This window comes from Stegostoma tigrinum, chromosome 14 (genome assembly GCF_030684315.1).
Source record: "Stegostoma tigrinum isolate sSteTig4 chromosome 14, sSteTig4.hap1, whole genome shotgun sequence".
NCBI classification, from domain to species: domain Eukaryota; kingdom Metazoa; phylum Chordata; class Chondrichthyes; order Orectolobiformes; family Stegostomatidae; genus Stegostoma; species Stegostoma tigrinum.
The window spans coordinates 5,236,052-5,250,214 of NC_081367.1; the positions used below are offsets into that span (position 1 = coordinate 5,236,052).

The window sequence follows — 14,163 nt, forward strand, 5'->3', positions numbered from 1 at the left end:
TTTGCCAGGATGGATGCAAAAGGAAGCTGCACCACATTCATCCAGTACTCTATAAACGTGGGACAACATTTCCAAATGCTTTGAGAGACGGACACAAAGAACTAAAGAAGTGGGTTCTCGGTCCCACACATGCCCTTTGACTTAATATCCTCAAGGCAACCAGGGACAGGCAGTAATTGCTGTCTTGGAAAGGTCTACAAAAATATGTGAAGATATCTTCACATTGTCAGATTACTGACAATAAAAGGAAATTCTATTTTATTGATTCCCCTGACGAATGATAAGATCTGGCTGTCATCACAAAAATCCACATCTATAACAGAACATTAACCATGGCAATTTTTTCCATTTTTTAAATGACTGTTTTAACATTCATTATTTCCCACATGTAATTCAATGTTATGGCTCAGAACACAGACAGGTCAAACACTACAGCCAAGAGACCAGCTCAAAACAGCCAGTCCTCAGAAATAAAAATTTAATCAATCCATTTGTACACGTCAAGACATCTCTGCTGCAGGTGGAACACGCCCAGAATCAGGGCACCCGTACTGCACCACCAGGGCCTCCAAATGTCCTATCCTCATGTGGCCTCATCTTCCTCACCTTCAAGTAGCAACACCTGTCCTTAAACATATACCTTCCAGTGGCCAAGATCAAAAAGTCAGTACAGTGGATCATTTCAAAAAAGGACAGTGTTTAAGAAAACAATAACATGATGAGCAAGATAAACATAAACACTCTACAAACTAAGCCAGGTCAGCAGCTTTGACAGAAACAACAGTGTGCCACAAAACACTTCAATTGAGGACAGAGGCACGTCACGCAAGGGTGAGGGGGGGGGCAGACAGGGCGAGGGGGCTGGGGTGGCGAGGGGCAGACAGGGCAAGGGGCAGACAGGGCGAGGGGGCTGGGGTGGCGAGGGGCAGACAGGGCGAGGGGCAGACAGGGCGAGGGGGCTGGGGTGGCGAGGGGCAGACAGGGCAAGGGGCAGACAGGGCGAGGGGGCTGGGGTGGCGAGGGGCAGACAGGGCAAGGGGCAGACAGGGCGAGGGGGCTGGGGTGGCGATGCAGCTGGGGTGGCGAGGGGGCTGGGGTGGGGAAAGAGTGACGGGGTGCGGGGAAAAAGAGAGGGTGAAGTGAGACAGGGTGGCGTGGTGACGATGGGAGGGGGGAAAGAAGGAGACAGGCTGGGTGTGGGAAGGGGTGGGGGTGGGAATAAGGTGACGGTAATGGATCGGGGGTTTAGGGCCAGCCGCACTGCCAAAGGAGAGGAAGGCAGGGTGTAAAGAAGATGATCCAGATGGAGTGAGGGTGGGGAAAGGAGATCACCCAACATGGGGGTAGGGCACAGAACACCCAGATAGCGGGGAGAACGTGGGAGCCAGGCGTGGCTGCCGGGGGACACATCTGGCGAGCTACGGCAGCGATCTGAGAGGAAACCTCAACACCCCGTCCTCCTACAGGCTGACCTGCTGAGGGGTCTCCATTGTAAGACACCCGGGCCTACCTGCATCCATTGTGCACCATCCACTGTCACGGAGCCTGACATCCACCCCGCATCGCTGATTGACAGTTGTGTGTGACCAATCGGAACACAGCGATCCGGTGGTTCCCCACCCACTAGTGGGCGGTGCCATGCACCGAGGAGGTTGCGCAATACTTTAGAACACGGCCGGTTGCACCCCTAACAGACAGCGCCATCTTGCCATACGGAAAATAACGTTCTTCTTCCAGCTCCGTTGAAACGATCAGCGGGAGATACGTCGAAAAAATGCTTATATTTATCCGCAGGGTCAAGCTTGGAGCATGCACCTTCGAATTTCCATAAGTCCTGTGCTCGCTGAACCTAGCGGTTGTGGGAGCCGTGTTGTACGTCAAATCCAAACGGTAGCATTGAATATTTCAGAGAGTTAGGGTGGTGCCATTTTTTTGTACGGATACTTGGAGTCCTATCACTATCTCTTAATTAGGATAAGGGTGTGATATCTGGTTACTTATCTGGAAAATGGTGATATCTTGTTCAGCTCATTCCTGCACCAACAGACAGGGTAAAGTAGCCAAATCTATATCATTCCACAGGTGGGTGCCTCTGTCTTTTGTATGTCCTGAACCTATTCTACTTCAAGAGATGCTCCCCATGTTAAAGAGTTGTTTTGTTATTAAGTTACAAATATTTCAAAACCTACTCTGCTTTCCAAGAGTTCAACCAGCTTGGAAGTATTTCAATTTTTTGTATGCACAATGTGAAGTTGCCACCTTCAACAGTGAGTGTTCAAAGAATCGCTGGATAGCTGATAGTGGTAAGGCTTGGAGGCCTGGGTAATGCTAACTCTGGTTTGATGCTTACTGTATCTAGAGGTTTGATATACAAATATAATTGTATATAGTTTAGTAAGTCTTGTAACAAAAGAAGAAATTGCTGGGGAAACTCATCAGATCTGGCAGCAGCCAGACTCTTCTTCAGACCTGAAGTTTTACCAGCAATATAACAAAATGTGAGGCTGGATGAACACAGCAGGCCACGCAGCATCTCAGGAGCACAAAAGCTGACGTTTCGGGCCTAGACCCTTCATCAGAGGGTCTCTAATGAAGGGTCTAGGCCCGAAACGTCAGCTTTTGTGCTCCTGAGATGCTGCTTGGCCTGCTGTGTTCATCCAGCCTCACATTTTGTTATCTTGGATTCTCCAGCATCTGCAGTTCCCATTATCTCTGATACCGTTTTACCAGCAACTTCTGTTTTTGTCTCTGATTTCCAGCATCTGCAGTTTTTTGTTTTGTTTTTAATAAATCTGTGTTTGAGCATTTTTCATTTGGCCTTGCACCTGCAACCATTATAGAACAGGCTCTCAGAACTAGAATGTCATTGTGAATAATGTTAAATAAGATTGGGGAAATGAAGAATTGGAAGGTTGAGGAGAAATATATGCAATCCCTTTTGACTTCCTTTGTTAACTGGGGTTGCCATCTGTGATGGTTTGTAATCCTGGAGATTTCATCACACAACTTGTCCTTCACACTTTGGCCATTGGTGAGCCAAATGCATCCATCCTTATGATACGTTGCTTTGCAATGACAATTAGAAAGCAAAAGACACATTACCCACTTAGATAATGCTTGGCTGTCAGCCAAATAGAACTATTCAAAATTATTGACAGTCTATGTCCAGCAAAGATAAATGTTCGAAGTAAGTGGCAATAAAAACAACTTGATTTTTTTTCTTCAAGATTGCACACAGCAGTGTCCTGAATGTTGATCTCAGTTCCTGAAGATCCAGACAACTGTTAGAGAAATACAAACTCTCAATCTTCAATGCATAGTAATAGTTATAACGCCCTGATGCCTCATCTTGAAATCAAGGTTTTCCAAAGTGTGAAGGTCGAGATCCCCCAAATATGGTCAAAAGATTAAATTTTGTCTTGAAAATTTCAAGGTTGCATTGGCCGACTCTTTTCCCCACCCTTCCAAAGCAAAATAAAAATCAGTGCTCACTTCCTGTTCTCAAAGGAATCTCTTCACACCTCCTCTTCCCACCACAATGTCACAACAATTTAAGTTTCAAAATGGGTCATGGGAAAATGTTTGGTAAGTTCTGCTGTAAATGTTAGTAATCCTATACATCATCTCATTGCATGAGGTGTGATCAGGTACATCAACCAGTATAACATAATAGACCCTATCATGCTGTCTTTGGGTTTAAGAGATTAGAATCTATGTCCCCAGAACGTTAGTGTGAGTATCTGGTTTACTGGACCAGTGAAACAACTACTGCACCACCATCTTGTATTTTCTACAACTGGGACGTGATCATTTGTTATTTACCCACAGTAAAGTCCCTAAATTGCAATCCCCATGACAACGTAGGGCATTGTGACACAATCTTGTTGCTGCACCTTCAAGATTGACAGGAGACCTTGAGGCCCATCAGTTCATGGCAGAGAGAGAAAGAATGTAAGGTATTGCTGGTATATTACTCACAGTATAGTGCTATAGATTTAATTCTACAGAATCCTGGGGAAACACTGGCTAACACCACACAGCTTTCCTGTTAAATTGCTTCAGATCAACGGTATGGCAACTTATAACAATTGGATGAATTGTAACTCATGTTCAGACAAAGTGTCTCATGAACTCAGGAAGCCATTAAAAATGCATCAAGCCAAACCTACCTTCAGATTGTAATTAATCAAACAATAACAATTTATGTCTCCCATAGCTTATTTTAACCACAGAGGCCTTGGAAATAATGACAGATAAGTGGAGTGTAAAACAATGTGATGGCATTAATTACAGCAATTAAGTAATTACTTTGTGCATGACATGAAATTAGATCAGTCTATTTCAGATCTGTCTCCAGGTGTATTAATCTAACATTAGCCCTCTAAACAGAACTCATCCTTCACTGGTGTGACATTTAACTTTCAACGCAGTCACCTTCACCACAGCCTCTTTGAGATTACTAATATGTGAATTAAAGCCACTTTCCCCTTCTGCATAAATGCCTATCAGAAACTAAATGCCAGAGTGAAGTGACAGCTGCTTGTCAGACTTAGATTTGAATCCGGTCTTAGTAAAGGTTCCTTAACCTGCTCAGTCTGCCGGGAGTTTAGCCCGACTGGTTTTGAACAGAGCTTGCTAATATGCAGTTGTGGAACTCTGAATGTTTTTTAAAGGCTGTGATTTGAATTGTCATTTCACTTTCCAGAACTATATTTTTTGTGGATGAATGATGTTCAAATTCCCACTAATTTGTATCCCATCACAACACAGTCCTACTCAAAAGTCAAACAGTTTATACTGTCATGTGAAATGTTTTCAGATGTTTTGTGAGCAGGTACTATAAAAGTGCAAGTATTAACACTATTTTGTTGAAACTTTTGATCCATGCCTGAATAATGAAATCCCCTGACTGTCAAAAATTAAAGCAGGAGATCAAAGGCATTGTCATCCCAGAATCACCCATTATCAACATCTGAGGGTTAACGTTGACCGGAAACTGAACTGAAACTAGCTATGTAAATATAGTGCCCGCAAGAGCAGGTCAGAGGCGAGGAATCCTATAGTTAGTAACTCACCACCTGATTCCCCAAATCTGTCCACCATTTACAAGACACAGTTCAGGAGTGTGATGGAATACTTGCTTGGATGAGTGCAGCTCCAACAACTTTCAAGAAGCTTCAGCAATCCAGGACAGACCAGCTACTTGATTGTTTATGGGTGTGGTCACATTTGAGTCCCTCCACTGTGCATGCCGTCAATTGCTTTACTGTGTCCTGCCCACAAGATGCAGTGCAGAAATTCACCACCACTCTTGAGAATCTTCCAAACCAGTACCATCTAGAAGTGCAGCAGATGCATGGTAGTACCATCATTCAAACTCACCTCCAAGCTGCTCACTATCCTGACTTGGAAATATATCATTTGTTCAGGGTTTACTCATTCAAAACCTTGTAACTCTGTCTCTGATAGCATTTTGGGTCTGCCTGTACAAAGTGGGCTTCAGCAGTTCAACAAGAGTCCTACTAGGCACTAGCAATAAATGTTGCCCAACCAACAACAACATGAAAGAATAAAGTAAGGGTGCATTTAAGCCATTTCATTGTGTAGTTTTTGAAATGAGGGCCAGGTGGGTCTTATTGATTATGACATCCTTGCTTGGCGCTGTCAACCTGGGCCAATCAGGGAGCCCTGGCTGAGATACAAACAGGAGTTTGAAAGTCTCCTCATTCTAGTGACTGGCTCTGAGCTGGGTGGTCAAGGCCCACATACCTGTGCACCTGTAAATAAATGGCGACTGGGTGACTGGATACTGGCCTTGGAGCAGTTATTCACGTTGGTAGCTGAGGGTATTGTTTGTCATAGTGGAGGGCTGGAACATGAACTGATGGTACAATCTATTTCTATGATGTTTTATCAGCCTCGAGGCAGTCCTGTCTAAGTGTACGGTTCTGATAAAAATCCATTTAAGTCCATCTATCCGGGAACACTTGAAAAAAAGATAAAACAACCTATCGGCTCACTCCCACCCCGACCTCAACTTCAGCATAATTACTGCATTTTCCTAGCTGCTATCAGTTCTGTCATGGGACTTGAAACATTAACTTTGCTTCCTCTACATTCCCACAGATACTGCCAGACTTTTGAGTTTTGCCAGCAATTTCTGTTGTATTTGAGAAATAAAATTAGTTAAGAAATAGGAGGTGAAATGTTGAACCTGAATGAAAGCATTAATTGGTGGATGTACCGGTAAAGTACAGGAAAATCATGCTTTGATCTGCTTACTGCTAGCTTTATGCCTTGTCAAACTTAAAATTCCATTCAGGCCTTTCAAACATCAAAGGCATTGGGGTAATATTAGGCATCAAAGCAAAGTATAACTGTTTCTTTGCTCCTTCAGTAGTGTCCTCTAATTCAACTGTGACCCTGACATTTACTTTTACAGAAGACATCCTTATGGCTTCTTCAGAAAATATCTTTTTTTGTTTTGGTGCTGAATCATGGTCATTTTTGTCTCTGGGATGGAACTCCACCATTCATTTTTGCCTAGAACTGTATGACTGTTGCAGAGATATTTCTTCCACTAGTTAGACAAATCAGATACTTCTCCAGGATATACTTCAAATTTGTTGCACTGTCCATTTTTAAATTTTGCTAACATAGGAATGATAGGAGACCACTCAGCCCTTTGAATCTATTCTATCACTCTATTAGATCATTGCTAATCTGGATTGTTACTCCATGCATTACACATGCCTAACAATTAATTGCAGTTTTGAAATTCTTAGTTAATGCCCACTTACATCCTCTAATCACACACCTGGCTTCATCGCTTTTTTCTAAGTAAGACTTTCCTCGTTTCTTCTACCCTTTATGTCAAGTGATGTCTCTATTACTCTGCATAGCCTATCTCTAATTTTAAGATTTTCACCTTTGATCCGAGCCTTTTGTCAACTTTATTTTAAAGAGAATGCTGTAGATATTGGAAGAATAACTTTTCTCTATTTTTTTTTGCCAAAATTGAAAGCTAGAATTGAAATGTCCATTGGCCAGCATTGTTTCAGGATTGTTTGCTGTGTTGTCCTGTTTTCTCTGCTAGATTCCCTTTGAAAGATGCAAAACGTTTAGCAGAATGGATTGCTGCTGTTGGTCGGACTGACTGGAAACCAACCAAGTTTTCCTTCCTGTGCAGTGCTCACTTCACCAAGGATAGCTTTCAGAAGCGCCAGGAGGACCAGTGTCATCGACTCAAGTTCAATGCCGTCCCTTCCATCTTCCACTTCTCAGAAAACCAGAGGAAAGTGGAGAGAGGGCACACTCACTGCCAGGTTGCAGCTAAATTACAGCTGGCTGCTGTCAATCAGGAAAGGACTTTGAGTGGCTGCTTTGCCTCTGAAGCACTAAAGGATGAAACAACTGAACACTTAGAGTCCCATACTGTAATTGTAGACAATGAACTTTTACTGGAGACCGTTCCTGGTTTGGAAGAAAACGGTGCCATACTCCAGTCATCCTCAGTGACAGCTGAACCAGTTGTCTCTAAGGTGTCTGAAGAGCAATGCTGTTCAAAGTCTGATAGCTGCCCACCACCTGCCAGTGAAAGACTGCTGATTGATGGCACTGTTCCATTTCCTGATGATGCCGCCCCATCTGCCCCTGGCACATGCAAACTAATAAATTCCCTCCATTCATACTGCTTGTCTCCAACACACAGCACTTTCCTGAAAGATCAAGTCACGAAGAAGAATACCAAACTCAAGCTCCTGAGACAGCAAAGCAGCCGAGTTGTGAAGCGAGTGAAGCGGTTGGAGGAATTGATCCATAAACTTCAGGAAACTAATTCTACTCTTGTAAGGTGCTTTCTGCCTCAGGATCATGGTGAGTGAAAGACTTCACTTTTTCAACATTTGCAATGAGTGGCCATGCAAACCCACAATTTTATACCTTAATTTTCACTTGCGGCAACTATTTTCTCCCAAGGTAAGAACTCGTTGATAGACTTTCAAGTACAATTAGATTTGGCCCCAGAGAAATGTGATGAACCCAGTACATTAGAACTTGCTCACAGGTATGAATTTGTGTGTATCCTGTTTACCCATATTCACTGTCACATGTACACATTGGCCACTGGTAGGAAGTCTGACCCGTATGTACCCAAATAGCCAACAGATCGCCAGTTACCCCAGACAAGTTGCCACACACGCTGTCTAGATTTATAGGTTATGAAAATTACCCCATATGTTTTACATCAGCGTCTGAGCAAATGTCTTGCTCATTAGCTATTGACTTCAGCTTGAAACTTCATGTGAAGGGGTTCAGAAGAGTAACTGAATACATACTGCTTGAAAAGGAATAATAAAGAGTTATCATAGAATCCCTACAGTGTGGAAACAGGCCATTCAATCCATCAAGTGCACAGTGACCCTCCAAAGAGCATTTCACACAGATCTCACCTCCCTACACTATCTCTGTAACCCTGCATTTCCTGTGGGTAATCCACCTAGCCTGCACTCCCTCAACACTATGGGTAATTTAGCATGGCCAATCCACCTAACCTGCACATATTTGGACTGTGGGAGGAAACCAGAGTGCCCAGAGGAAACTCACACAGTCACAGGGAGAACAAACTCCACACAGATGGTTGCCCGTGGGTGGAACTGAACCTGGGCCCCTGGTGCTGTGAGGCAACATTGCTTAACACTGAGCCAGCATACTGCCCAATCCTTATCAGTCTCGTCACGACATGTTGTGTAGCATACTGAAGGACAGGGCTAGTGTGTCTGTTTCAGGCACATCTGAAAAAATTAGTTGTTCTTCTTCATCAAGGATTTACCACTGAAAGATTCTCTCGAGCTGTGTGCCTATGCTCTTAGGCATCATGTTAAATGAATGAACTAACAAGTGGGGATATGTTGGTGGATGCCACCCACTTGAGCATCACAAGGTTCAAGGAAATGATGAAAACATGGATTAGAAAATAAAAGGAGTGTTTGTTCATATAAATGCTTGGTTAATCGTGACTGCTGTTCAAAAGTAATTGGTTGTAAATTGCTTTGGGATGCCCTGCTGATGAATGGAGGCCTATATTTAAAAATAAGATATTCTTCTGTTTCAGATAACACACTGTGGAGCTGGAGGAACAAAGCAGGCCGGGCAGCATCAGAAGAGCAGGGAAGTTGACGTTTCGAGTCGGGACCCTTCTTCGGAAATGGGGCGGTGGAAGGGAGCTGGGAAATAAATCGTGAGAGGAGGAGTGGGGCTGGGGAAGTTAGGTGGGATGGTGATAGGTGTGTTCAGGTAGAGAGTAGTAGGGATTGGTCAGTAAGGTTAGAGGAGCAGATACGTGGGAGTAAAGATGGACAGGTTGTATGAGGCCAAGGAGATGGGGATGAGAGTAGGGGTTTGGTCGTGGGATGAGGCTGGAGGTGGGGAGGTTTTGAAACTGGTAAAGTCTACATTTAGGCTGTTGGGCTGTAGGCTCCCGAGACAGAATATGAGGTCCTGCTTCTCCAGTTTCCGGGTGGTGTCATTGTGATACTGGAGAAGGCCCAGGATCGACTTGTCACCCAGAGAGTGGGAGGGCACGTAAAAATGGTTTGCAACCGGAAGGTGTTGTCATTTATCGTTAACAGATCGCAGGTGCTCTACAAAGCAGTCTCCAAGCCTCCGCTTGGTCTCACTAATGTAGAGGAGGCCACAGCGGAAGCATTGGATGCAACAGACCATATTGACGGATGTGCAGGTGAGCCTCTGTCTGATGTGAAAGGTTTGTTTTTGGTTCCTTGAATGGAGGTGAGGGGGGAGGTGTAGGGGCAGGTATGGGAATTCCTGGTGTTGCAGGGAAAGGTGTCGGGGCTGGTGGATTTAGTGGAGAGTGTGGAGAGGACGAGGGAGTCACGGAGAATCCAGCTCCACACTGTGTAATGTCTGATTCCAGCACCTGCAGTTCTTACCATCTCTGAGTGATTTATAATCACCCCTATCTGCCTTTCATAGGGACTGCAACCGCCTGAAAACTGACATCTATTTCAAGCCCACGGCTACCTAGATTCCACCTCCTCTCACCCACCTTCCTGCAAGTTTGCGCTCCCCTACTCCCAACTCCTCCACCTCCGCTCCCAACTTGGGGTGTTCCACTCCCGAACATCCCGGATCTCCTCTTATTTCAAGGACCGCAACTTCACCTTTTGATCAAAAATTCTCTCAACTGCATCTCTTGCGTTTCCTGCACCTCTGCCCTCACGTCCCCTTCCCCCAACAAAAACAAAGCCAGAATCCCCCTTGTCCTCGCATATCACCCCACTAACCTCTGCATCCAATGTATCATTCTCCGCCGCTTCCGCCACCTACAATCCGACCCCACAACCAAAGATATATTTCCCTCTCCACTGCTGTCTGCCTTTCATAGGGACTGCCTCTCAGCAAATCCCTTGTCCACTTCACATTCTTCACGAGCCCCGGCACCTTTCCCTGCAAGTGCAGGAAGTGCTACACCTTCCTCCTTGCCTCCATTCAAGGCACAAAACAAACCTTTCACATCAGACACAGGTTCACCTGTACATCCGTCAATGTGGTCTTTTGCATCCGCTGCTCCCGATGTGCCCTCCTCGACATTGGTGAGACCAAGTGGAGGCTCGGAGACCTCTTTGTAGACCACCTGCACTCTGTTCACAACAAACGACAACACCTCCCAGCTGCGAACCTTTTCAACTACCCCTCCCCCTTCCCCAAGTGGCACATCCATCCTGGGCCTCCTGCAGTCACAATGATGCCACTCACAAACTGGAGGAGCAGCACCTCATATTCTGTCTCAGGAGCCTACAGCCCAATGGCCTAAATGTGGATTTTACCAGTTTCAAAATCTCCCCACCCAAGGACCATCCACCTCCTTGACCTGCCGCAACCTGTCCTGCTTCTCTCCCACCTAACCATTCATCCCACCTCACTGACCAATCCCCACCACTCCTTACCTGCACTCACCTATCACTGTCCCACCCCTCCTCTTTCTATTTATTTCTGAGCCCCTTTCCCCCTTCCCATTTCTGAAGAAGGGTCTTGACCTGATACGTCAGTTTTCCTGCTCCTCTGATGCTCCCTGGCCTGCTGTGTTCCTTCAGCTCCACACTGTGTTATCTCTGACTCCAGCATCTGCAGTTCTTACTTTCTCTGAATTCCTTTATTTTGTTTTGTTCTGGCCAGTACCAGCTTTAGTACAACATAGGATGGGTCTCAGAGGGCTTTTTGTTCTGTCTTGGTTTCAACTGTGTGATGGATTGTAAATTTGTGCAAACTGTTCTCTTTCCTCATTTAAGAAGAGGTAAGTTTGGTACAATAGAATCTCCTTCATCCCATTTAGCTGAAGGATTCATGGCACTGAAAAGTAAATATAAATGCTATGACCAATGCTGACCTGTCTGGAGGAGCAGTCCACTCTACGATGGACATAGCTAATTGTCCAGATCCCTTGGGCGTGGATTTGGATTTAGTCCTAAGTATAGCTATTCCTGTCATGTGGCTTTGGACTTGGAAAGCAAGTTACAGTGTCAGCCTATGGTACTGTCCATTGTGCTTCTCTCCAACTGCTATTCTTCAACTGATGAGAAGACTCTGATCCTTGGAACAAGAGCTGCCAGAAGATCTAACTCCACTCATACATAGTTTTCTGGTTTTGGCAGTATCTCATTTACCCATAACTCCTGTGATTATTTACCTTCGTTAACTCCTGGTTTGGCAAAACCTTGATTTTAAAGTTTTCTCTAGTTGTACTCAAATCCTCCAGAGCTTTATTCTTCCCTGTCTCTGTGGCCATCTCCAAACTTTTAACTCTTGAACATAAGTGCTACCATTATTCTGGGCTTTTGTACATCCCTTTATTTCTTTCAGTCCGTCATTGGCAGTTGTATAGGACCTATGCTCTGAAATTATCTCCTTAAATCTTTTTGCCTGTTAGCCTTGAACCTCCTTTAGGCTGTTGTTTAAAACTTGTTCAAAGTGTAGGGGTTTTAGTCACCTGTCATAAGTTTTACAGTGTAAGGCTTTATTTATAAACCCTTCTGTGAAACTTCTTGGGGTAGTACATTATATTGACGGTCTGAAGTAACATATATGCCATTATTAAGTTCAGTGTCTGTCATTGTTGGTTTGCAAAGAGATGCTGCTCTGGAATTTCAAGTTGTTTCAACCAGTAGAATCCATGTTCAGTGACAAAAACAAAGTTGCTGAAAAAGCTCAGCAGGTCTGGCAGCATCTGTGGAGGAGAGAACAGAGTTAACGTTTCGGGTCCGGTGACCATTCTTCAGAAATGATGGTGGCTGGGAAAATGTAAGTTTACATGCAGAAAATAGGGAGATGGGTGGGGTAGGGAGTAAACAATAGAATAGAGCCCAAAGAGAGAGAAAGACAGTTGGACAGACAAAGGAGTTGCTAACAATTAGGCTGGGAGGGTGAATGGTTGTTAACAGGGACTGTTAGTGACGAACAACAGGGGGTGTTTAATGGCAGGCTATGTGGTAACAAGCTCTCTGATGAAGGGTCTAGGCCCGAAATGTCAGCTTTTGTGCTCCTGGGATGCTGCTTGGCCTGCTGTGTTCATCCAGCTCCACACTTTGTTATGTGGTAACAAGGCCTGGTATGTGGGGTGGGGGGCTGGGACATGGGGGAGTTTAGGCTGTAAAATTATTGAACTCAATTTTGAGTCCTGAGGGCTCTAGGGTCCCTGAGCGGATAATGAGGTGTTGTTCCTCCAGCATGCGCTGGGCTTCACTAGAACACTGTAGCAAGCTGGAGACGGAGCTGTTGGCCAGGGAGCAAGTTGGTGCATTGAAGTGGCAAGCAACAGGTAGTTCAGGGTCTTTTGTGTGAGCAGAACGTAGATGTTCTGCAAAGCGGTCGCCAAGTCTACGCTTCGTTTCCCCAGTGTAGAGGAGACCATATTGTGAGCAGCGAATGCAGTAGACTAGATTCTTGGAAGTGCGGGTCAAGTGTTGCTTCACCTGGAGGTATGTTTGGGCCCTTGGATACTGGGGAGTGAGGAGGTAAATGCGTAGGTGTTGCACCTTCGCCGGTTACAGGGGAAGGTGCCTGAGGGCTGTGAAGAGGTGTTGGAGGTGAAGGAGGTATGGACCAGGGTGTTCTGGAGGGAACGGTCCCTGCGGAAGGTGGACAAGGGAGGGGATGGGAATATGTGTCTGGTGGTGGCATCTTGCTGGAGGTGGCAGAAATGGCAGCTGATGATCTTCTGGATGTGGATGCTGGTGGGATGGTAGGCGACGATAAGGGAGATCCTATCGCTGTTGCAGGAGGGGAGGGGTGAGGGTGGAAGTGCGGGAGATGGGTCGGACCCAATTTGAGGGGCCTGTCGACAACGGAGCTGGGGAATTCTTGGTTGAGGAAGAATGTGGACTTTTCGGAGGCTCCCTTGTCGAAGTTGGCCTCATCTGAACATATGCGACGGAGACAGAGGAACTGAGAGAACGGGATGGAGTCTTTACAGGTGGTGGGGTGTGAGGATGTATAGTCCGTGTAGCTGTCGGAGTCGGTGGGTTTGTAACGGATATTAGTGGTCAGTCTATCCCCAGAAATGGAAACAGAAATGTTGAGGAAGGGAAGGGAGGAGTCAGAGACCAGGTGAAAGTGAGGGCAGGGTGGAAATTGGAGGTGAAATTGAAGTTTTCCAATTCTTGATGTATCGGAGAAAGAGTTGTGGGTGGGGGCCGGAATAGGACTGGAACAAGAAGTGTTCCACATACCCCACGAAGAGACAGGCATAACTCGGGCCCATGTGGGTACCCATGGTAACCCCTCTTACCTGAAGAAAATGAGAGGAGTTGAAATATTCAGTGACTATGTTTTGTGTCTATATTATGGTCAGAGAGTGGCTGACAAATTACTTGGACACGCTGATGATGACCATCTTCTCCCTGTGTCGGTATGGGTTTCCATCAGGTGCTCTGGTTTCCTCCCAGAGTACAAAAATGTGCAGGTTAGGTGGATTGGCCATGGGAAATGCAGCGTTATGGGGTAGGGTAGGGCAGGGATTCTCCTTAAAGAGTTGGTGAGAACTCAGTGGGCCGAATGGCCCCTTCCTGCACTTTTTATGAAACTGAGCAGCATTGGTTTGCTGATTGCTCAATCCGGCGTGGGAGAAAGTACAAAAAAAATCCTTCA

General features: G+C 45.4%; 2 protein-coding genes across 2 annotated transcripts in view; one reads left to right on the forward strand and one right to left on the reverse strand.

Annotated features, from left to right (window-relative positions):
• atg4b (autophagy related 4B, cysteine peptidase) overlaps positions 1 to 1,614 on the reverse strand; it is a 76,366-nt gene extending 74,752 nt beyond the window's left edge. The window contains exon 1 of the mRNA XM_048542228.2: positions 1,511 to 1,614. Within this exon, the coding sequence (XP_048398185.1) occupies positions 1,511 to 1,520 (10 nt within the window). The 5' untranslated portion in view covers positions 1,521 to 1,614. The remainder of the gene's footprint in view (positions 1 to 1,510) is intronic.
• Positions 1,615 to 1,891: 277 nt separating this feature from the next.
• Positions 1,892 to 14,163, forward strand: part of thap4 (THAP domain containing 4) — a 60,991-nt gene continuing 48,719 nt past the window's right edge. Inside the window, exons 1-2 of the mRNA XM_048542030.2 lie at positions 1,892 to 2,082; positions 7,097 to 7,875. Of these exons, the coding sequence (XP_048397987.1) occupies positions 2,009 to 2,082; positions 7,097 to 7,875 (853 nt within the window). The 5' untranslated portion in view covers positions 1,892 to 2,008. The remainder of the gene's footprint in view (positions 2,083 to 7,096; positions 7,876 to 14,163) is intronic.